The sequence below is a fragment of the Molossus molossus genome, unplaced genomic scaffold, assembly GCF_014108415.1.
Source record: "Molossus molossus isolate mMolMol1 unplaced genomic scaffold, mMolMol1.p scaffold_m16_p_6, whole genome shotgun sequence".
NCBI classification, from domain to species: domain Eukaryota; kingdom Metazoa; phylum Chordata; class Mammalia; order Chiroptera; family Molossidae; genus Molossus; species Molossus molossus.
In genome coordinates, this window is record NW_023425399.1 from 117,622,723 (window position 1) to 117,646,446 (window position 23,724).

Genomic DNA, 23,724 nt, shown 5'->3' on the forward strand with positions numbered 1-23,724 from the left:
AACCGGCCAGGGCGGCTCACTTGTTTTTAAATTTCTGGAGTGGTATTAACAAACATTAGGCATCGTTCTTTGACTCTGGTTGAGGGTTGTCTCAGTGTATGTATGGCATTGGTGTAATTTTTTTTTTTTTATCCTCACCCGAGGCTATTTTTGTACCTTTTGGTCAGTGGGTCAGTGCTCTAACTGCTGAGCAGGAGAGAGAGAGATGGGAAGAGAGAGAGACATCAACGTGAAAGGGACACATCGAGTGGTTGCCACCCACACGACCCCAACCAGGGCCAGTGACAAACTGTTACCAAGGTGCGTGCCCTTAGCCGGAACTGAACCTGGGACTCTCTGGTCTGTAGGCCGACACTCTAACCGCTGAACCAAACCGGCCAGGGCTTGGTATAATTTCTTGTGTCAAGAAATTAGTATTTAAGTTTCTTTAATTTTTTTTCTTTATTGATTTGAGAGAGAGAGGAAAGGAGAGAGGGAGAGAGAAACATCCATGAGAGAGAATATCGATTGGCCGCCTCCTGCACGCCCCCCTGTGGGGATCAGGCCCACAACCTGGGCATGTGCCCTGCCGGGGAATCGAACCAACAGCCTCTTGGTGCGGGGGTCACACCAGCCAGTTGGTATTTAAGTTTCTTACTAAATATCTCAGAAGAGGAGCCAAGAGCTCCAAGGTCACTGTGCACACAGTTCACGTGGGCCCCCTCTCATCTTGAGGGGCTGACTGACCCTTGTCTTTACTATCGCTTTAGTTAGATTCTTTCTTCCTTTTTTCCCCTTTGTTTAGCTCCTCTGATGCTATAGGAAGGACAATTCCAGTTTTTCTGGTAGTTCATATGGTTTTACTACCTGTTAATGACTCACCAGTGACATAATAAACTTGGAAGGTGTATTTGATGAAGGAAACATTCTCAGTTCTTACAGCACGTTGGTTTTGTTTACTTCACTAACATGCAGGCGAAGGGGGAATTGTTTATTTTTCTTAAAGAAGGCTTAAGCATTAGGCGTATTTTAAATGTATTTCTCTGTTAAAAAGCAGTTGACTTCTCAGAAATGTTTCTCATCAAAATGGAAACAATAAAGCTGTTAGATATTTAAGATAAAAACGTGAGTTTAAGCTAGTTATTGTATTGACCTGCTTTTACTTAGGTTCGTGTGAATCGTGCGCCTTCCAGTACTTGAGTGTTTTGTTGACAGTTGATTTTTTAGACCTTTGGTGGCAGTTAGATAGCTGTCTGCGTTTCTCCTGTTGCAGGACTCGGGTTCAGCATCGCTCGTTCTGCCGTCTTTGTTCACATTGTTTTACTCGGTTTAAAAATACGTTCAGAATTATACTTAATTGCTGGAAACGTTTATTTTTCTTGAGTGACAAACCAATTACGTGCGTATGACACCAGGCAACAAAGACACTCAAGATTCTCTGCTCAGCCTATCTCTGGAAAATCCATTATTCATCATCTTATTGTTTTCATATACTGAGGTGAAATCTCAGTACCACAGCAGGAAAACTGCTTTGGAAGTGGGATAAGGTGCCTGCCAGTCCCAAGGCTCTCTCTGAAGTCGAGGCCCCTGCCACGTGCTGCCGCGACCCCATCTGTCCGCAGGTCGAGCGGGGCACGCGCCCTCCCGGCGGCAGCCAGGCTGCCAGCGCTGACGAGGGGCGGCGCTCTCACGCACTGCGGCAGTGCATCTGAGTAGTGTTTGAATTTCAGTTGCATTTTGTATAAATATTCATTTTCTAGTTTACTGTCTTACATAGAGAATAAGAAAAAAGCATTCTTTAGAGGAAACATTAATTCTGTTTTAGGCCTGTACACAGATCATATAATTTTTTGCCTAAATTACCTAAAATGACTGCCGTAGTGGGCTGTTCTGCGATGGTGTTGGTGGTGAGTGCAGTTGTCTGTGGGGGTTTTGTGGGGAGACCAGAACACCTCATCGATGTTTCTCTCTCTCTTCTTCCACTCTCTCTAAACAATGATTTAAAAAGAAGGTGCAAATAAGTGACTACTACATGTCCTAGCATATTTTCAACAAAAAACTCTTCTACCTTACTGTTTTTAGTGACAATATGGTATTCAAATTTGTATTTAGCCAAGTCTGATCATCGATATTAAAGTTTCCTATACATTTTGGGTGCACTTTTATTTATTTATCTTTTTAACTTTTTTTAAAATTCTCACCCAAGGATATTTTTCCACTTATCTTCAGATAGAGTGGGAGGGAGGGAAAGAGAAACCTCGATGTGACAGACACATCGACCGGTTGCCTCCCACACAACCCTGACCAGTGCCGGGGACGAACCACAACCGAGGTACATGCCCTTGACTGGAATCGAACTCTGGACTCATTGGTCCGCAGGCCAATGCTCTAACCACTGAGCCTTTTTGCACCTTTTGGTCAGTGGGTCAGTGCTCTAACTGCTGAGCGGGAGAGAGAGAGCTGGGAAGAGAGAGAAACATCAACTCTATCTGAAGACAACCAGGGCTTGGGTGAACTTTTAAATAGCGCAGCACATGATGATCATCTTTGTAGATGAATCTTGTATACGTTTTAAATTTCCACGGGTCAGTGAGAACCTGCGATTAGTTTACTTACATCACAAAGAAAAACAAAAACAGGTTTTTGATTGCATCTTCCAGTTCTTCTCTGGTCTGTTCTTACCTTTAACCAGATACCACCTGGAAGACGAGTGTGCCCATCTGGATGAGATGCCACTGATGATGTCTGAGGAAGGCTTCGAGAACGACGAAAGCGACTACCACACGCTGCCCCGAGCCAGGGCCCTGCGGAGAAGGCGAGGGCTGCGCTGGCTCCTCTGCGGAGGCTGGAAGTCCCTCTGCGCCAGGTGAGTGCCCGCGGCCCAGGCCCCTCCCGGCACCAGCGGCACCGTGGCGGCACGAGAAGCGTAGCTTCGCCAAGCCGTTGGTATCAGACTGAAGCAGACGCTCTGACGATGTCGCGGAGACTGCAGCGTGAGTCGGGGCCAAGCGCTGATCTGAAAGGCACAGAAAGCCGAGTTCACTTCTTTTGTGAGCTTTTTTTTAGCTATTACAGAAGTTTTTCTTCGATTACAGTTTATAGTCAGTATTATTCTGTATTAGTTTCAGGTGTATGGCATAGTAGTTAGAAAATGATATACTTTACAGATGTTTTAATGTTTAAAAATGGACAAAATTTGTGATTCTGTAATTAATGCATGGTAAAATTAGTTCTGTGCCGTGTCAGCATTCACAGACTGTGTTCCTTCCTCTTCCATCTGCCGCCGTGCCCCCATTCCACAAGATGGACTTGCCCCAAATGCGTTCAACTGCTGTGTCGCTGTGCATGTTATTGGGCTTCATGCTTGGACTTGGAGTAAGAGTCTTCTGTTCATTTACACCAGAAAGAAGTGATGATAAGAACTTACATTTTAAACAAGTTCACTGGTGGTAACTTGTTGTGTGTGTGGATTCTGTCCACCTTTGACCTTAGAATTTGGCAGGTGAGAGCATGTTGTGTGTCCAGGACTCCTTGCCACTGACTGGGCTGCCTACCCCTGGACCGGGCAGGACAGGGCTGCAGAGACTGAGGCGTCCTGACTGGGGCAGAGGGAGTTACAGCTGTCAGTCTTTCTGCCGCTCAGGATGTGCAGTCAGTGCCTTTGTTACGGCCGTGAACTCACCCCCTTGGCCATGAAAGCAGTGCAAGTGATTGTAGAAACGTCCTGTTTGTCATCCTCATTATCCGTTAGAAGTTTGCAAACAGGTGTCTGTATACCTCATCTGATTTCTGGGTCAGCTCATGAGCGGTGTTCAGACTGTGTTCTGTGGATCCCAGGGACGAGCAGTCCCTCAGGGGCTGGCGACGTGGAACCAAGAGGTGAGGCCCAGGGTTCAGGCTCCTTGTCCCTCAGCCTCCAGCTACACAGCCCGTCTCCATCGTCTCATATCCTGTGCACTTTCACGGGAAGGCTCCGAGGCCAAACAGTGTTTTACACGTCACTGACTTGTGCTACGCGTTTAATAATAAGTATTTATGGCTTAAAAAAAAAACCCACATTCTAAGTTAAATAGCCAACATCCTAGGAGTGTTGTGTGTGGGTACATACTCAGTTCTAGGGTCGATCTAGATGGAGACTGCAGATTTTGTTGTTCTGAGTCACTGTGGTGCTTGGTGCTTTTCACAGGTTTGTCTGTCTTCACACTCGTATGTGATCCCTCTGATCTAGTAATGTGTGAGGCCCCAGAGGGGTGTCCCCTTTACTCCTGATAGTGCTCATCGTCTCGGTCCTTTTTTTCCATTAATCTTGACAAGAGATTGTCAATTTTATTATTTTCAAAGAGCCAAACTTTTGGTGATATCTTTACTTTTGGAATTTTAAGCTTTTATCTTGAAATGAATTCAAACTCATTTGTTGGAAGAACAGTACAGAGAATTCATATATGCCCTTTACTCATATTCACTAATTTTTAACATTTTGGCACATTTTTTTTATATCTTTGTATCTTACTAATATTGTGAGTCTTTTCAGACTAGGTTGCTTGCTTTGTTGCTCTTTTTTTTTTTTTTTTTTTTTATCCTCACCCGAGGACATTTTCCCATTTTTTTGTCCAGGTAGAGTGGGAGGGAGAGAGAGGAACAGAGAGAGAGAGAGAAACATCGATGTGAAAGGGACACATCGAGTGGCTGCCACCCGCACGACCGACCAGGGCCGGGGACATACTGCAACCGAGGTACATGCCCTTAGCGGGAACCGAACCCGGGTCTCTCTGGACCGCAGGCCGACACTCTAACCGCTGAGCCAAACCGGCCAGGGCATTCATTGCTCTTTACATCTTAACACTTCAGTGTGTATTTCTTAGGAAAAAGGTATTTTCTTACATAACCATTATACAGTTACCAAATTCAGGAAATTTAAAAAATATTTTTAAATTTAATTTTATTGATTTTTTTTTTTTTTTTTTAAGTGAGAGGAAGGGTGAAGAGAGAGAGAGACAGCGACAGACATCAGTGTGAAAGAGAGACATTGATAAGTGGCCTCCAGCTCCCTGACAGGGGATCGACGCTCCAGCCAACTGAGCCACACTGGCCAGGGCCCAGATTCAGAAAATTTAACAATATGTCTACTTACGTCCACATTCCAGTTTTGTGTGTTGTCCCATGATGTCCTCCACGGGACACCTTTGCCCTAGTGTTGGATGTGGGTCATAGTCAGATGTGGTGTCAGGTGGCAGGCCTCTTGAGTCTCCTTTACCCTAGAGTCATTCTTGGTATTTCTTTCATTCTGTTGACATTTTGGAGGGCTGCAGAACAAGGATTTTATAGGACACTTCAAATTTGGTTTGTCTGATGTTTCCTTGCAGTTAGATTCAGGGTGAACATTCTTGGTGGAATTCCATAGGAGTGGTACTGTGTCCTCAGGGTGTTTGCCATTGATCTCTGGTCTTCCTTTTATTTCCGCTCATACTTTCTTTGTATTTAATTTGCTATTATTTTTCCAGCTTTCCAAGGTGAATTCTCAGATTGCCAGTACTATACTATTTTCCTTTTTAAAAACAGATGCATTTAAATTTTGATACATGGTATTTACCATTCAAAATATTTTCTAGTTTCCTTCATTATTTCTACTTCCAGGTTCAGTTTAGGACTATGCTGATTAATTTCCACATAGTTGGAGATTTTCCTGGTTATCTCTTTGTAATTGACTCCTATCTGAATTCCACTGTGGCCAGAGAACATATTTATAATTTTAAAAATTTCAGTCTTTGTAATGTGTTGAGACTTGCTTTATGATTCATCCTGTGGACAACATTAGTAAGTTTGCTGTGTTATTTGAAAATAGTTTGTGTTTCAGTTGTGGAGTGTGTTGTTCTGTATGCGATGCATCATACTTGTTAATGGTGAAATTTGAATCTTCTCTGTCCACATTCAGTTTGCTTTATGTTGCCAGTTACTGAGAGACTTGCATCAGTCTCTAAAGATCACTGTGGATGTGTCTACTTCTTTAAATTATGTCAGTTCGTGCTCTGTATATTTTTAGAGTATGTTGTTAGATGATGCAAATTTGGGCTATTCGTTTGCTTCTGATTGTCCCTTTGTTGTCATTTACTGTCTCGCTTTATCTCTAATAATATTTCTTCTCTGAAAGTTCAGGATGTCTAACGTCACTAGAAGGATATCAGCTTTCTTTGATGAGTATTTGCATTCCTATCCTTTGCCTTTCATTTTCTAAAGCTTTTATTTGAAGTAATTATAGATTCATAGGACATCGCAGAGATAGCAGTTCCACCAGTGGTTCCATCTTAAATGACTGTAGTGTGACATCACACCAGCCATTTGACATGGTGAAACATGTCTACAGTTCGCTGTCATTTTGTCACATGTGCAGATCTGTGTAACCACCACTGCAGTGATGTTCCATCACCAGAGAGAGCTCCTTCATGCTGCTCTTTGTACTCACATACTCCTCCCCACCCCAGTCCCTAACCCTTACCCTTAATTGGAACATGAGCTCATTTGAGTGAGAGGTGACTGAGAAGCAGATGAGGACTAACAGAATGGGGAAATTGGTCATGCTTTGGTAGAGATCATCAATAATCAACAAAGGAAAATCACTAACCATGCATTTGTATTGAACCCAGCATAATTTTATTACTGTTTGTCCATCAGCGAGAGAGCCGGAGCACTCAGCTGGCTGTGGAGGGGCGGGGTGGGGCCGTGGCGGGGATGGCCGCAGGGAGTGGGGTGCTGCTGGCACTGCCTGGTGGCTGTGGTGTGCCGCCCTCCATGCGTACGGGGGCCAGTGGGTGGTTCCCGTGCTCTCTGCCTGCCCAGTGCGCCTGCTGACAGCACGGGCATCGCGGGGTACAGCCAGGAGGTGGGCGGGCCCCTCTCGTGACAGTGAAGAGCGAGGCCAGAAAGTGAGCCCTTCCCTTTGCCTGCGGGCTGGGGAACGTGCTGGGATGAGGAGGTGTCCCGGTGAGGCAGGCCTGACCTGCAGGCTCTCCGTGGGTAAGGGCCTGGTCTCACTCCTGAGAGGGAGCACGAGGGTCCCTGGAGCTGAGGAGGCTGCTCACGTGTTCACGGAGAGTTACTGAGGAATGAGCAGACGTCAAAGCGTTGCTGAGAACACAGAGGAAGTGGTGGGGGTCCGGATGGGCACAGACTCTAAGTCCATGGACACTTTCATGGGAATGGTGTGGACTGCAAAAGGGCCAAGGGGTACTTATATACCATCAAATAGTTTCCAAGAATTACTGACTGTTAATGTTTTTAGTCTCTTCACGGTGCTGAATACACAGTTAAAATGATTATTTTTTATCTTTTACAGGATTTTGTCTTTACCAAATGGAACAGCCAAATTTTGGATTTTATTTGTACTACATTTCTTTTTCTTAAGTAAAATATTAAGAACGTATCTGAAAATGTAGATGTTAGCAGCAGAAACACCCATGCTTGGGAGACATTAGAACATCTCAGTGCAGTGTACCAGACCTGGACGTAAAGTCTCGCTCAGTCAGTGTGACCCTGTGGAAAAGCAGCCACCTCGGCAGTGTCGTGGAGACACGGTGTTGTCAGGCTTCTGGGCCAGTGGGCGTCTGCTGTGCTGGGACACCGTCATCATATCGAACACTGCACCTCGCAGAGCAAATTGTACATTTAGCAACGTAGTTTCTTTCTTTCTTACTAATTTTCAGTTTTGAATATTTGCTACTTTTTAATATCCTAAGTACCAGGCATGATAAAATGTGATCTTACTAATATTATTAGGTGATGGATCAAAGAGTAGAAGACACATGAATTTATTTAGCCTAATTGTAGGAGGAAATGGTAGTGGACGTGGCCGTGAGGCAGATAGCAAGTTACTGACGAGCTGTGAACAGTTCGGGGAGATCGCAGCCGGCACGACGGGTTGTGAGTGTTTCCGTGCGTCTCCAGCTCCCGAGAGCAGTAGCCTACTTCAGAGTTCTTCCGGGAGCGAGTGAGCTCTAAGCTCTCCATGGTTTAAGAGCTGCTTTCTTATTTTCATTATTTGGCAAAAATTCCAACTCTGACACATGGAGACACTTTTTGTTGTCCGTCTCGGAAATCTCTGACCGTGCGTCCTGTGTGTGATGGTGGAGCACAGGCGTGTGGCTCGGGGGGGGGGGGGGGGCGCTTTCCCACGGGTTTCCGCTTCATCCTGTCAGAAGGACTGTCCCTGGAGAGCAGGGCCCGAATGCATTTTCCCGGGAAGAGCGACATCGCGTGCTGGCTTGCTCCTGGCCTCCACGCGCTCCATTAATCTGCCCACGCTTGGGGCAGGAGCATGGGCGTGGGGGTGCTGGTCTTGAAGACCGAGGGCTGGGCTGCTTTTGGCTGGGTAACCAAAGGTACCTGTTGGGTGTAATGATTGTCCAGTTGTTTGTTTTGAAGGAGCCTCTCAATCTTGGCATTCATTTAATTAGGGCTAGTTACAGTTCTAGGAGACGGGATCTTGGTGTGTGTGTGTGTGTGTGTGTGTGTGTAAAGATGCATTACTTACCATTAGAGAGCCACTTTGATGATGGAGGCATATGTGAAAAGCTATTCCTAAAATATTTTAAGAAAAAAGTATGATTTGTGCACTATTGGAGTTAGGTTCAATTTATGTAAGGCAGTTTATATATGAATGGCAAGGTGTCTTCTAAATCATCAACAATATAGAAAATGATTTAGCAGCATAGACATGTTACTACGTAAAACTCCTGGTTATTTTCTTCCAAGGACTTTTATCTGTTTGTTTCTCCCTGTCATCCATCAGTATTTGGCAACATAATTTACTTATATTACTTTGCCCCAATTGCCCTGAATTGTGACAACTTGTGGTCACAAGCAGTTTGTTTGGAGCTTTGTGCCCTGTACTCTCAGCGTTAAGTCACCTGTCTTCCTTCTGGTGATATTTTCTCTCGTAATCCAGGGCCGTTCTGGTGGATGCCGGGCTTGGCCACCACGCGCCTGCGCAGTCACTGGGTGTTCTCAAGTGGAGCGTGACTTGGATGTGGCTCCCTGACCATCACTTGATTCTGTCTTTACATAAGGAAATAATTGGAAATAGCACTTTTATTTGTTAGTAGTTAGTAGTAGCAAAGTATTATGAATAATTTAGTTATATCTTAGAAGTCTAGGAATCTTAGTTTATTCTGTACAGGATCATAGAGAAAAAATGAATAAACTGTTGAGTGTGTGTTCTTAGCCCTTGGTATGTATTTACTTATTTTTTTATCCTCACCCGAGGACATTTTTCCGTTTTTTGTTCAGGTAGAGTGGGAGGGAGAGAGAGGAACAGAGAGAGAGAGAAACATCGACGTGAAGGGACACATCGAGTGGCTGCCACCCACACAACCGACCAGGGCCGGGGACAAACTGCAACCGAGGTACGTGCCCTTAGCGGGAACCGAACCCGGGTCTCTCAGGACCGCAGGCCGACGCTCTAACCACTGAGCCAAACCGGCCAGGGCAGCCCTTGGTATTTAGAGGTGAGTGTGAGGCTTTGGAAGTTAGGGGGTGGGGGGTCAGTCTCCTGTGCTGCTGGTGGTGGCTTTGCGCTCGAGGTGCTAACCCAGCTGATGCTCAGGGTGCTCCTGTGACGCAGACAGTGGCTCTGCGCTCAGAGCCTTTGCCTGGAGAAGAATATATTGAGACCAGCACAACGTGTAAAATCCACATTTCCTAAATTTTCTTATTTTTCAAATATGTTTTGCCTGTCTTCTTTCTCATCTTAGGTTTGTCAGACCCTTGTACACTGAACATGAGGTTAGGTGATTACGTGTTCAGAGCAGAGCCGTCTGTCTGCACACGTCCCTGGAGGGGCTCTGCTGTCTGAGGCGCGTTGGAAGCGTCTCGTGCTGCGCTGCCTGCTCAGCGGCTCCCTGCGGTGCTGGGAGTATCTGGGCCTGGGATGTCCAGTCTGGTGGCCGCTGGCCAGGGGCTGCTGTGCACTGGGACGGAGCGCACGTGGCCGAGGAGCTGGACTGCTCGTCTCGCTGGGTCTTATCCACGTTGAGATGGCACGTGTCTCGGTGGCTGCCTGTGGGACAGCGGGGGTTTCACGTCTGTGGAGCCCAGGGTTGGAGACTTTGGCCTGTGGCGCTGGAGGCAGGGCAGCAGCAGCACAGTAGCCGAGTGCCGAGCGTGCAGGCTGCGCAGGTTCTCCCAGTGCGCAGCTCACCCCGCCAGTGCCTCGCGGTGAGCGGACAGACGGTCCCCTGGGTGGTCTCCAGAACGGGACTTAAAAGTCCGTGTTTTCTCCAGTGAGTCTTGTTCCTGCTTATAAATTGTTCATTTATTTTTGTCGTCTCTTGACTGCTATTCTCTGTCAGAGGCTGAGGACGGCAGCCTGTGAATGAGCAGAGCCACCCGACTGTCGATAGGAGGGGCGGGAAGGACAGGGCTCGGGTCAGCTCTGCCACCACTTGCTGCTTTGTCCTCATTGAATCTGATCCCTCGGGGCTCCAGGCTTCTCTGTGGAATGTAGGAGTCTGGCATCTGTGTAGTGCACGGGCAGCTCTCTGAGACTATGATTCAGCCTACAGTTTAAGGAAGAGTCCCCCACAGCCTGGGTAACACATGTGCGCCGTGTGTGTGACGTGACTGTGGGGTTTTGGGCACAGAAGCACGCGTCGTAACTGGGTCTGAGATTGCAGTTTGGAGTTGCTGGTGCACAGCCAGGAAGGAGCACTTAGCTGTGGGCTGTCCCGCGTCTCGGGAGAGGCTACTAGTGAACAGCACGGTGTATGGTGTCGGAAGGTAGGTGGGCTGGAGAGGGACGTGAGAGAGAGTACTTGGAAGCTCATTTTATTTTATTTGAAGCCTTATTTAGTTTTTGTTTAATTCAAGCATAAATAATATATTACCAACATATTACCAAAATCTACTTGACCAGTGCCTTCCCACCAAAAGCCAGCAAAGGTGGGAACGCTGTTTTGACAACCTTAAATCACTTTACTCATACCCTGGTTCACAGGGTTGGTGATTTGAAAGTGTGCCATATGTGGGATGCCATCTGTTGTGCTCGATTCAAGGTATGTTTTTATTGATTGTTTAGAGAGGAAGGGGAGAGAGACAGAAACATTGATGTGAGAGACCTCAAACATCGACCGGCTGCCTCCTGCGCGCCCACTACGGGGGTGGAGCCCCAACCCGGGCATGAGCCCTGCCGGAAGTGGAGCCAGGACCTCAGTCCGCGGGACGGTGCTCAGTCCACGAGCCGCACTGGCCGGCTGTTGTGACCTGTGTCAGGGTGATGGCAGACAGTGGTGAGAGTCTGTCCTTCGGAGCCGGGTCTTTCCTCGTCCGCCCGGATGAAGCAGGAGGGGAGCCGGGTCTGCAAGGGGGGCCGGCTGCAGCCTGAGCACGAGCGCCCCTGGCTCGGACAGCGCCTGGGCCGCGGCGAGGAGACGCGTGCGCCGCCCGTCCGTGCGGCTCTGAACGGCCCTGGGTGTGGCTGAGTGACTGGTCTGTGCCCCGAGGACTTGCCGGGACTTCAGGACCGTACACACACCTTCTGAGGCCTTCGTTGTCGTGCACGGTGCATGTTGGCTTTCGAGCTTTCTTGTCCCAAAGTGCAATGAGACGTCCTGTCATAGCTGCTTCAGGTTCTAGTCCTGACTCGTTTAAAAGATGAAGTTCGACCTTTCTCTTCATCAACCATTCTAATTAAACCAGTGTTACTACTGACATTTAATTCACAATGATTTTTTTGATGATTTTATTCTTAATAGAGATGAATTTGTTACCTTTTCATCATTTTCTGAAGCATTTTAAGAAAAATTATCCGCCCTGGCCGATTGCTCAGTGGTTAGAGCGTCGGCCTTTGGACCAATGAGTCACGGGTTTAATTCTGGTCAAGGGCATGTACCTGGGTTGCAGTTTGTACCCGGCCCTGGTTGAGGTCATGCAGGAGGCAACCAGTTGATGTGTCCCTCTCACGTCAGTGTTTCTCTCTCTCTCCCTCTCCCCTTGCTTCCCTCCCTCCCATTTTATCTGAGATAAATAGAAAAATATTTTTGTGGTGAGGAGTAAAATGTTTTAAAAAGTGTCCACTGGAAATATTACCATCTCCCTACAAATAATGGTTGGGCCGTGCAGGCTGGGGAGGCGCTCCTGCTCCCGGGACCCCGCAGGGAGCGAGGAGGCTTCGCAGTCCAAGTGTTTGCCGCCGAGAGGGAGATGCTGCATCAGAGCCGTCGATCGCTAGGCCATCCCAGTGCTCGTCAGTTCTGAGCTGAGCCGGACGTGTCCGTTTTGCATGAATGCTGCTAGAAAGTGCTCTTTGCAGGAGGAAGGAAGTGCGTGCGTGGCAGGGCTCACAGCGAACCGCGAGTGGTGCCCGAGCCACCAGCAGCGAGTCCCCTCAGCGTGTGAGCACAGGCTGCGCCAGGCTCTCAGCACTTTGTTTTCCAGGGGTCCAGACAGGGAAGACCATTTCCTTGAGTTTCTAGAAGTCATTACGCACTTGCACACGTCTCTCAGTGTCTCATGTCCAACGTGAATTAGTATGACCGCCCTATGAAGACCCCCACAGATCAGCATTAGATATGCCGTCAGTGTCCGGTGAATATGAAAGCAGTCATCGTTGGCTATGAATACGGGGACTTATTTTAGAAAGCGCACACAGTATTTATCTTCCGTTTCGTGTAGTTGCTGCGATCGGCTGATGACTGTGTGTCGGAGGAAGAGAGAGCTGAGAGCTCGCACTGTGTGGCTCGGTCATCCTGAGAAGTGTGAAGAGAAACATCCCAGAAATTCCATCAAAAATCAGAAGTACAACGTCTTCACCTTCATCCCTGGGGTAAGGCCGCCCCGTTCTTGAGAATGGGTTGCGTATCCGAGGTTGCTCACTTCCTCTGTTCTCACTGTTTTGTTGTTTTCCCTGTTGATTGTGTTGTACTTTTTGTTTTTCAACTGTGTGCAAATTGTCAAATAATTCACACTCGTTTTAATGGATATATCATAGAGTTCAGCTGAAGAAAAATTGTAGTTTGACTATTGCCTTCAGTCGTGGATAGACATCATGTTTATATCATTGTGGAAGTGATCAAGTAAAGCCAAGGGAAATGATCAGAAAGGGAGCCGTGCATTTCGTTTGCTAGGAGTCTGTCTGGAGGGACAGTGGGACGCAGCGCTTCAGGTGTGCCAGCGAGCTGCCCTGCGGGGCTCCCTGAGATCCTCAGGTGCGTGCCGGACAGACGGGCCTCGGCGCTCCGGCTCTGCCCCTCGCTGCGCCCCACACCTCGTCGTGCTGCCGTGTCATTGGTTCTCCTTGGTGTTCTCCTTTTAAATACTGAACCTCAAGTACTTAATTATTTTCTATTGAATTGCAGTGCTGAGTTTATGTATGTTTAGACTACCAAATAGTTGAATAATTTCTTGTTTTGGTGCATTTCCTGTTTTAATGACAGATTTATTTATGGTTTTCAAGTCCAGAGGAAGCTGGTACTGATTATATTTCTGTATCAGAGTTTTTGACATGTTCTGAGTATTAGCTCTTACACTATTTTGTAAGAAAATCTCTGGATTATGTGACATGAGGGCCGCTTTGTCCTTCACACAGTCCCTCGCCACTTTGCGCTGCGACTTCCGCGGCTTCACTCTATCGCGTGAAGTGCGAAGTGGCGAGGGACGACTGTGTGAATAAAGAACCCTACTTCGCGGAAGTTCATTTATGGTGGTGGAGTCTGGAACTGATCCGCCGCAATAAATGAGGGCCGACTGTGTTTTCATCTAAATTATCAAGCGGACTCCGCGTGGACACTGATTGCCTCGCCACCCGTCTGTCCTCCAGTCATTGGCAAGTGCTCGATAAGTACTGTGATCCTTTATTAAAACACACAGAACTAATGGCTCCAATTAAAAGAATGATCTGCCAGGACAATAAAATGCCAAGTGTCTTTCAGGCAGATAAATATTCTCATCTTTAATGAATGAAGCTATTGTTTTCTCTTTAGGTTTAAGTTATGAAACACTCATAGGTTGGCTAAGTGTTGTGCAGTTTCCCAAGGTCACCATGTTCACTCAGTAGACAGTGAAGCACTGATGCAGCGGTCTGAGCCAACAGCGCAGCTCACCTTCCCCGTGAGGCCGCACAGTCTGCGACGCTGCCCTGCGCACCTGTTGATGGGCTGCACGATTCTGTGGGAGCCCTTGCTTCCTGAAACGGTCTCTCAAATTAGTCTTTTAATCTGAAGCGCAGTATTTTAGAAACGTTTGGTAATTGCACAGTAGGAATTCCATTCCATCTTTAGCATGAATGGCAATTTCTGAATTGCTAATAGGTATAATTTATGCTGACTGAGATTTTAAAGAAGTCGCTGAGGAGAAGAGGGCTTTCTGTCCTGCTGAGATTAGTGTATGACATGATTCCAAACATTCGAGACAGCAGTTGAACGATTATGAACAGGACCACGTTACCAATGTGATCGATGTTGCAGCCACACACACGACTGTGGCGATGCAGACGGCCCCATCGTGCAGAAGCGTGGCTCTAGACTCTAAGTCAGCGGGGCCTAAGCCGCGGCTCTGCTCTCTGAGCATCTCCATCCCTCCATCTGCACACGTGAGGGATCCGAGGAGATTCGGATTTGCAAGTTGCATGTTTGTGATTGTGGTGCTGTGTGAACTATTCTATAATCATGAATTTTGTTTCATTTTGATTTTAAATTTAAATCTATTAATTTGGAAATTTATAAATAGAAGTCTGTTAATATACTAGATCTTGTTTTTTCTTCATTAAAGATAATTCTATCTGAATTAAGCAAAAAGAATAAGTTGCAGGATTTACATTCCTAAAATTTTATTGGATGATGGTATTTATTTTATATTTGAAAGTATTGATGATCAACTCCCAAGGGACTGTAAAGACTGTATAGGTAGCTATCTCCCTGAAAATTGGCCTGTGATTTCCATAGCTTTATATTTCATCATATAAATGAGGGACATAAATACTTTGAGGATGTTAGGGAATTTTAGGGAGAAGTCACACCTGTGTATGTTTTGCTTGTTCACTTAGTCTTATAAAGCTACCCAGAAGTTCACATTCATGTTTTGTTTTTTACCATTTTATGAATGTACAGTTAACACAACTTTTCCATTATAATGTTTTCTGAGTTGTTACCAGGACACGTCTGTACGTGTGTGTGTGTGTGTGAGAGAGAGAGAGAGAGACTTGCTGACACTGGGAGGGCTCTGCTCTGCCCTTTGCTTGTGCACCAGGAGCCACAGGACGAGGAGGGCAGGAAAGGGAAGGTCGCCACACGGCGCTCAGCTTCCAAGGGTACTTAACACAGTCAGGTTCTAAGGGGCTTTGATCCGTTTGTTTTTAATACAGTTTGGGGGTAACCTTACCTTTATATGTGATCTAGTTATTGGAAAGCTAATGTCAAAATTATTACAGTTACTGTTTGATAGAAATGTAGTTAGTTAGGTATTGTGCTGATTTTAATGATTTAATGAGGTATTAAAGATTTTCCTTGGAGAGATTGTGTTAACTTTTTCTTTTCCTTTTCAGGTTTTGTATGAACAATTCAAGTTTTTCTTGAATCTCTATTTTCTGGTAGTCTCCTGCTCCCAGTTTGTGCCAGCACTGAAAATTGGCTATCTCTACACCTACTGGGCTCCTCTGGTAAAAGAAGAGATTTTTGAAATCAAGTTAAATGATTAAATATTTAGAATATAGTTTTAAGAATTAAAATGTTTAATAGATAAATTGATCAGATGTTTAGAAACCTGATATTGTTGCTTTGTGTCAGTGAACTTTTGTTAAAAGATGTCGGAGTTGTGTCCTCAAACCCTTCCCAGCCCACAGCTATGCCCTTGGCAGGAGTCCCAAAGTGCCCCTGCTCTGTCCTCATCGTGGCTTCAGTGCTTGCATCTGTGTCGTTGAACAGCTTGCGGTACTGTTTGCACGCTTTAAGAATTTTATACAAAGTTCATCTTACTCTGTGTATCTTTTTGCCACATGCTTTTTAGCTTAACATTGGTTTACCCAGAGATCTAGCTCATCCATTTTCTTCCTCTGAAGTATTCCATCTTGAGAGAGTGTGTGTCCATCTTCCTGGGAAAGGCAGCTTTTAGGTGCTGTGATGACCATTCAGTTGTACATTATTCCTGATGCACTTGTAGGCTCTGTGCGACCTGCAAGTCTCATGGCAAAAGTGCTGTTTGTTTTCTTCCTGTTTTTTGAACAAAGGAAGTATCTTCAGGGGGATTTCTCCCTGAGCCCCGAGTTCTTGCTCTTTCACTGCCTGGATGTTGCGATCGCAGCCCCGTGTCCCGGGCCTGAGGTGCGTGGTCTCAGACACACAGGGAACCTTGCACATCTTTCTCTGCCAGCTCCGCGCTCCTGGGAGCTTGCGCACAGGAGAGGTCAGCACGCCTGCGTCCCTCCAGCCAGAGATGGCCGGGGAAGCACCAGATGTCTTACAGCTGCTGGCTGTAAGATCTTGTGTCTGGTGTCCACCAGTTTTACAGAAACCAGGCTACTTCAAACATTCCCTCTGCTCTCTGACATGGGATGTTTCTGAAAACACTGATCGCTTAATTAATAATCTTTCTTTTCCAATTACTCCTGGCAATGTTACTTACTGGCTTCAGCTGCAAACTAATGTCTGTTATGTTCTCTCACATAATAGACGAGTAAACTGAAAATGAAGTGGCTTCATTATACTGCTGGGTCAGAGTGAAGATTCCCTTCATATTGTTCAGCTTTCAGACATTCTTCAAGGCAAAGTTAGTTGATCAGAGTGACAGGACAGATGGTAGTGCTTCTGTCAGAGCTAATCAGGGCTGGAGCTGTCCGCGCCAAGATTTTTAGGTGAAGAAAATAGGATTTTAAACTGTGTCTTCTGTACCTAGTGTCTTTGATACTTCGTTGGTACCTGAAGGCAGCCAGGCAGGCTGTGGGCGAGGGCACTGCACAGGGACTGCTGGCCAGTCTGACTTGCAGGTGCTCGCTCTGTCCGCCTTTCCCATGAGTCTGTGCAGTGGAGGGAAGGAAACAGCCTCACCGTCCCTCCGTCCAGACACTTGACACGTGTTCCCTCATGTCCTGAGCTGCACGTGAGCGAAAGGTGCCGTGTCGTGAGGTTTCGTGACATTGAAAGGGCAGCTCCTCTAGTGTGCACAGAAGTGTCTGCACAGAATGACCCTCAGGAAAACTGATGCAATACACGTTGACAGCATTTTCTCTCTCTTTTTTGTGTTAATCCTCACCCAAGGACATTTTTTTTTTATCCTCACCCAAGGATATATATATTTTTTTTTTTATCCTCACCCAAGGATGTTTTTCTGTTTATCTTCAGATAGAGAGAAAGGGAGAGGGGGAGAGAGAGAAACATTGACGTGAGAGGGACAAATACACTGGTTGCCTCCTGCACACTCCGACCAGGGCCGTGGACGAACTGCAAACCAGGTACGTGCCCCTGGCTGGAATCGAACCTGGGACTCATGGGTCTGTGGGCCAGTGCTCTACCACTGAGCCAAACCGGCCAGGGCCCAAGGATATTTTCCATTGATTTTTAGATAGAGTGGACAGGAGGGAGAGAGAGAAACATTGGTGTGAAAGAGACACGTTGATTGATTGCCTCTTGCACAACACCAACCAGGATCAAACCTCCAACCCAGGTATGTGTCCTTGATTGGGAATCAAACTGCAACCTCTTTGGTCCACGGGCCGATACTCTTGACTGCTGAGCCAAGTCAGCCAGGGCTGATTGTTCTCTCCTCCACAAACGTGGACTGCTGTGGCCCTAGGCCTGTGTGCTCCCGAGTCACCGGAGAAGGAGGAGGAAAGACTGCACTCTGAGACGCAGCTCTAGTACGGCTGTGGGCAGGCCGCCCAGACACTCCTGTCACGCAAGTCTGACTGAATGGCTCGCCTTCCGGTGACAGTATCTCATGAAGACACTCCATGTTCAGGTTTGGATTTTCTAGTAGCAGTGCCACAGCGCCAACGCCAGGCCTGGGTTTGCGTCGTGGAAGGGCCCACTGCCTGCAGGGAGACTTGTCACCCACAACTCCACAGACTTCTGTAGACCGCCAGGACGCGGCCAGCACCGCAGAAGATGCCCAGAGGTGGAGTCCACTCATCACGCCCCCGGTTCCGGAGATGGAGGCATCAGCCTCGCCTTCCCTCGGTCAGCCTTGTGCCAGGGCCCAGCGCAGGAGCCTGTACCACCAAGAAAAGGAAGTTGGAAAACTCACACTTCCCGTTTCAAAACTTACTACAAAGCTGCTGTAATCAAGACTGTGGTCCTAGCACAGACAGACGTACAGGTCAAGGGGCACGATTGAGAGTCCAGAGAAACCTCTACGTTTACGACACATTGGTTCTGACAAGGCTACCGGGACAGTCCCGTGGAGAAAGAAGTGGTGTGGGGACAACCGGACAGCCACGTGTGAAGAGTGCAGCTGGACCCTACCTCACAGCATGTGCAGAAGGGACTCGAAATGGCTCCTACTCCTAACTGAAAGAGCTGAAACTGGAGGACTCCTGGAGAAAACGTAGGGCTGGATCTTTGTGACCTTGAACACGGAAAGCCCAAGGGCCAGAAGGAATAGTGATGTGGACCTCATCAGAATCAAAGCTCTGTCTCAGAGGACACCTGAGATGGTGATGTGACCGGGCCGGCGTGGCTCATGGTTAGAGCGTTGACCCGAGGACCAGAGTCTCAGGTTCGGTTCCAGTCAAGGGCACGTACTTCGGTTGCGGTTCAGTCCCCGACCCTGGGCAGGGCCGTGTGGGAGGCATCCAACGGATGTGTCTCTGCCCCCCCCAACACACACCACTCTGAAGATAAGTGGAAAAATATTCTCACGTCAGGATTAAAAAAAGAAAGACAGAAAGTGATGCCCTGGAATGGGAGAGAATATCTGTAACGTCGTATTTGTGAATCAGATGTCCGACAAGGTATTTGTATCCAGAACAATATAAAAAACGCGTAAAACTTAATGAAAAGACAGATGACCTGGGTAAAAAGGAGATGTGGGGCCTGAGTGAACATTTCTCTAAAGAAGATGCTCAGGTGGCCAGTGAGCACGTGAACAGTGTGCAACCTTGGAAACCAGTTTGGCTTTTCATGAAAATGCTGAGGACAGCGTTAACCGTGTCACCCAGGAGAGGCGCATCTGTAGGGACAGAAAGTAGGTCAGCGGTTACCAGGCTGGGAGCAGGAGGGAAGGGGGTGACTGCTGCTGGGTACAGGGATTGTTTTTGAGGCATTGAAAATATTCTAAAATTTGCCCTGGCCGGTTTGGCTCAGTGGTTGGAGCGTTGGCCTGCGGTCCAGAGAGACCCGGGTTCGGTTCCCGCTAAGGGCACGTATCTCGGTTGCAGTTTGTCCCTGGCCCTGGTTGGTCGTGCGGGTGGCAACCACTCGATGTGTCCCTTTCACATCGATGTTTCTCTCTCTCTCTCTTCCTGTCTCTCCCTCCCGCTCTGTCTGAACAAAAAATGCAAAAAGGTCCTCGGGTGAGGATTAAAAAAAAAAAAAGAAAGAAAATATTCTAAAATTAGATGGTAGTGATGGTACGACTCTGAATTACTGGGGGGGAAATGAATTGCGTACTTTCAAAGGGTTAATTTTATGGTATGTGAGTTGTTTCTCAAAACTGCTGCTGTTTTAAGTGTGCTAAAGGACCTAAGCGAGGGTCACTCTGCTCGTCCGCTGTTACCGTCAGTGGAGCCTGTGCAGACGCGTGGTGCCCTCCTCCCTCTGCGGATGGGACGTCCCAGCTGTTCAAGGTTCTCCCTCCGTGAGCGAGAGCGACTCGGAGCGCTTCTCTCAGCAGTGCCCTCTGCGGATGGGACGTCCCAGCTGTTCAAGGCTCTCCCTCCGTGAGCGAGAGCGACTCGGAGCACTTCTCCCAGCAGTGCTCGCTGCAGCCGCTGGAGACAGCTTGGCGCCTTGGCAAGGCCAGATGGGCCTGTGAAGGCCAGGACACTGCTGAGCGTGCCCAGTGTCGGAGGAGGAAGCAGCATGGAGAGGGCGAGGAGGCCAGAGAGCTGTGCCCTCCTAACGTCGTGCGTCAGTGAAAGGGATGGGAGCAGGGAGCTGTCGAGGGCTCAGGGCAGGGAATTGCTGAGTCCGTCCCTAGGAGAGGATTTGGCTACGTATTTTATATTGTAGGAGACACTTGGTGATGTCGGGAGGGGTGACTTTGAGGGAATGAGGCCAGAGGGTGGGGACGGGTGCCGTGGGGGAGACCTGAGGAGGGTATGAGCCTGGTCATGTGCCGGGAACAGAGGTCCAGCAGGTCCCGGTGGAGAGCACAGTGAGCTCTTGGCAGTCAGTGGTGGGCCGAGTGTAGGAGGAGGCACCACGAAGGTCCAGACTGGTGGCTAGTGGGCCAGTGGAGCGCCGGGCCATGAGGACTGGGCTGGAGCCTCCCTCCAGCACTCAGGGCGACTGCATAAAGAGGGGTGCAGTTCAGTAAATACAAGAAACATGCTCCAGTGGCCCACTTAATTTAGCCTGTCGGTTGTGCAGAGAAAAACTAGAATGAAAGATGGCTGTCCTTTCAGTGGGAATTCATCCGGTGGGGCGCTGTGTGTAGACTAGCCTGGAGCACGTTTGCAGTACACGAAGCCCACAGAGAACCTCCATTCAGTCATGGGGAGGGTGGTTGGCTGTTCGTGGACCGTGTGCTAGGAAACACGAATGTAGCCTTTCAAAGAGATAGACGTTAGCCACATGCTAGTGGACAAGCCATGTGTTAGTGGTGTCACAGTTCATAATAGATTACAAGTACATGAAAGTTTACTTAGATGGCATCGCATGAATCTGTTCAGGTTCTTACCTAGAATGAGCACTGACTGTAGCTGTGCCCTGGGCGCTGGTGCGCGGTGTGGCGCTGGGTGAGGAATCCACCCGGCAGCTGTCATGCCTGGGCCTTGTTTTCTGTTCCAAATGCTTTTTTATGATCTGAGTGCAGACATTTAAAGAGTTTTCTCTCAGTCTTTGTTAATTTGATATTTGAATGCTTGAATGTTCCAAACCTAATTTGATGGATTTATTGAAGATTATTTTTTGTTTGGGTTACTAAGTATCTTCTGATATTTAGCTTGAAGTACATATTATGATGCAAATTTAAAAAATTGTCTTGGGGATGCCCTGACCAGTTTGGCTCAGCATTTAGAGTGTTGGCCTTTAGACCAAAGGATCTATTCTGGTCGGTTTGATTCTGGTCAAGGGCACGTACCTGGATTGCAGGTTTGACTCCTGGTCCAGGTCAGAGTTGTGCAGGAGGCAACCAATCAATGTGTTTCTCTCTCTCTCTTCCTCTCCCTCCCTCCCTTCTACTCTCTCTCTAAAGATCAATGGAGAAGTATCCTTGGGTAAGGATTAACAACAACAACAACAAAAAATTGTCTTGGGAATAGTGAGAATTATAAATCTATTACTATGTATTATATTCCTTTTATAGTGTTTCATTGTTACTTTTTGTCTTTTCTCTTTGTTTTCATTTACTTACATTTTATAAGTAATTTGCACTTGATCCCCGGACAACATGGGGGTTAGGTCCACACACAGTCGAAAATTCATAACTTTTGACTCCCATTCCCCCAAAACTTAGTTGTCCCAGGACATTTACCGGGGTTCAGTTCCAGGATGCCCTCACAGGTACCAAAATAATCACATGCTCAAGCCCCCTCTGTAGAATGGTGTGGAACAGAGCATACCTGTGTCCTCCACCCCCCCACCCCCGCCATCATTGTTCCCGACCACAGGTCAGAAACAGAGCAGGCATCAAAACAACTGCACATAACTGGACCCACATAGGTCGTGCCCGTGTTGTTCAAGGGACGTCTGTAAATTGAGGGGAAAGTAGAACTAAATAGTAAAAAGTAATTTTCCCTTATTTTTTTTGTTAAAGTTTTCTTAGATACCTTATTTCATTTTGCCTTTTAGGGATTTGTCTTGGCTGTTACTATCACGCGGGAAGCAATTGATGAATTTCGGCGTTTTCAGCGAGACAAGGAAGTGAATTCACAACTATACAGCAAGCTCACAGTAAGAGGTCAGCAAGACACTTCATCCCGTTTACCATTTGTTCAGTGTCATCATCATTTTAGACTTAACATAAATGAAAGAAAATATGTCTTAATGATTGCATATGGTATCTAATTTTCTTATTGTAATATAATTTCAGGGTAGATTTTGATTCATTTTCTAGATGGACTGCATGTACACACACACACACACACATGTGTATCAGTGCCTGCATGAGGTGCTGGGTCACAGCGGGTGGATAACGCACATGCACTAGACGCACGTGAAGCCAGCTGGTGTCTGCACGTCTTCTGTGACGCACGACATCACCGCGTCCACGCCGCTCAGTTACGTTGTAGACACAGTCAGGGCTCGGACAGTGCGCGCCGTACTTCAGGGCTCTGAGCACCTAGAATGGTCAGGCTGCGAGGTGCTGACTGTGCCTGCTCCCCTGAGCGTCTTCCAGGGCTGGCTCTACGCTTTCAAAGAGCTCGTTTGGTTTGTCTGTTCCAGTAGAAAAGAAGCGATATTTCTGAGGAGGATGGGGGAGGCCGTTATGAACAGGCTCTGATGCAGAGAAGTGGAAAGAGACCTGGCGGGGAGGAAGACATCCACACCCAGCGACCTTGGAGTGTGTTTAGAATGAAGACTTTTAGCACGGACTTTGTATCTTCTGTTTATGCACATTTGTACAGTGAACTATTCATTCAAAATAATCTTGTCCAGAAAATTCTCTCACACCTTATTGGGATTCATTTCATATAACACATGTGGCTGAAGCATACAGCTCAGTGGATTTGGGTACTCAGAGTCGGACACCGTCACCACCACACCTCTGGAACATGGTGCACATCCTGTGAAGAACCCGGGGCTGTCTCAGCAGCCATTTCCCCATTCTCGCTCCTTCCTGCCCTGGCCCAGCGCCGGCAGCCGCTACTCCACGCTGTCGGGGGATCCGCTCTTCCGAACAGTCCACTTCCGCGGAACCGGCAGCGCGAGGCCTCTGGTCACTGCTGCTTTCACTCACAGACCCTCCCAGGCACTGGGCTGCCGCAGGGTCAGCGCTCCTCCCAGCGGGGGCCACGTGGTGTCTGCCCGTCACGTGGATGCGCCGCGTTGTCTCCATGTCTCTGTTGTGAGTGATGCTGCCGCACACATCTGTGCACAGTCTCTGACGTCACGTATGCTTTTCGGGGTGAAATTGCCAGGCTGCGCAACTCTGTTTCGGGGAACTGCCAGAGTGCTTCCTGATCGCTGTGCAGTTTACCCGCCAGCCAGTTGCTCCACGTCGTCGCCCTGCCGGGTCCCTCTCCCGGGTGAGCCTTCCCAGTGGAGGGGAAGCAGCGTCGCTGTGGCTTTGGTTAGCACGTCCCTGAGGCTAATGACGTTGACATCTTTTCATGTACTTATTGGCCAGTTGTATATCTTCTTTAGAGAAATTTTATTCAGATTTTTTGCCTACTTTTTAACTGGGTTATTTGTCTTTTAATTGTTGAGTTATAAGAGGTTTTTATATATTCTGGACTTAACGCCATTGTTAGATATATGATTTGTAAATATTTTGTCTCATTCTGTGGGTTGTACTTTCTCTCCCTTGATGGTATACTCTGATGTGGAAAAGTTTTTAATTTTGGTGAAGTCCAACTCATCATTTTTCTTTTGTTGCTTATGCTTTTGGGGTTATACCTAAGAAATGTTTTGCCAATCCAAGATTACAAGGATTTACTTCTATATTTTT

General features: G+C 47.4%; 1 protein-coding gene across 5 annotated transcripts in view; it reads left to right on the forward strand.

Moving 5' to 3' along the window:
* Positions 1-23,724, forward strand: part of ATP9B (ATPase phospholipid transporting 9B (putative)) — a 158,305-nt gene that overhangs the window by 9,409 nt on the left and 125,172 nt on the right. For 3 of the 5 annotated variants that reach the window (XM_036244270.1, XM_036244272.1, XM_036244271.1), the window contains exons 2-5: positions 2,672-2,845; positions 12,640-12,790; positions 15,506-15,619; positions 21,906-22,014. In XM_036244270.1, coding sequence (XP_036100163.1) covers positions 2,672-2,845; positions 12,640-12,790; positions 15,506-15,619; positions 21,906-22,014 — 548 coding nt within the window. Of the gene's footprint in view, positions 1-2,671; positions 2,846-4,965; positions 5,009-12,639; positions 12,791-15,505; positions 15,620-21,905; positions 22,015-23,724 lie in introns of those variants that run through there. The other 2 variants (XM_036244273.1, XM_036244276.1) reach the window with 2 other exon arrangements.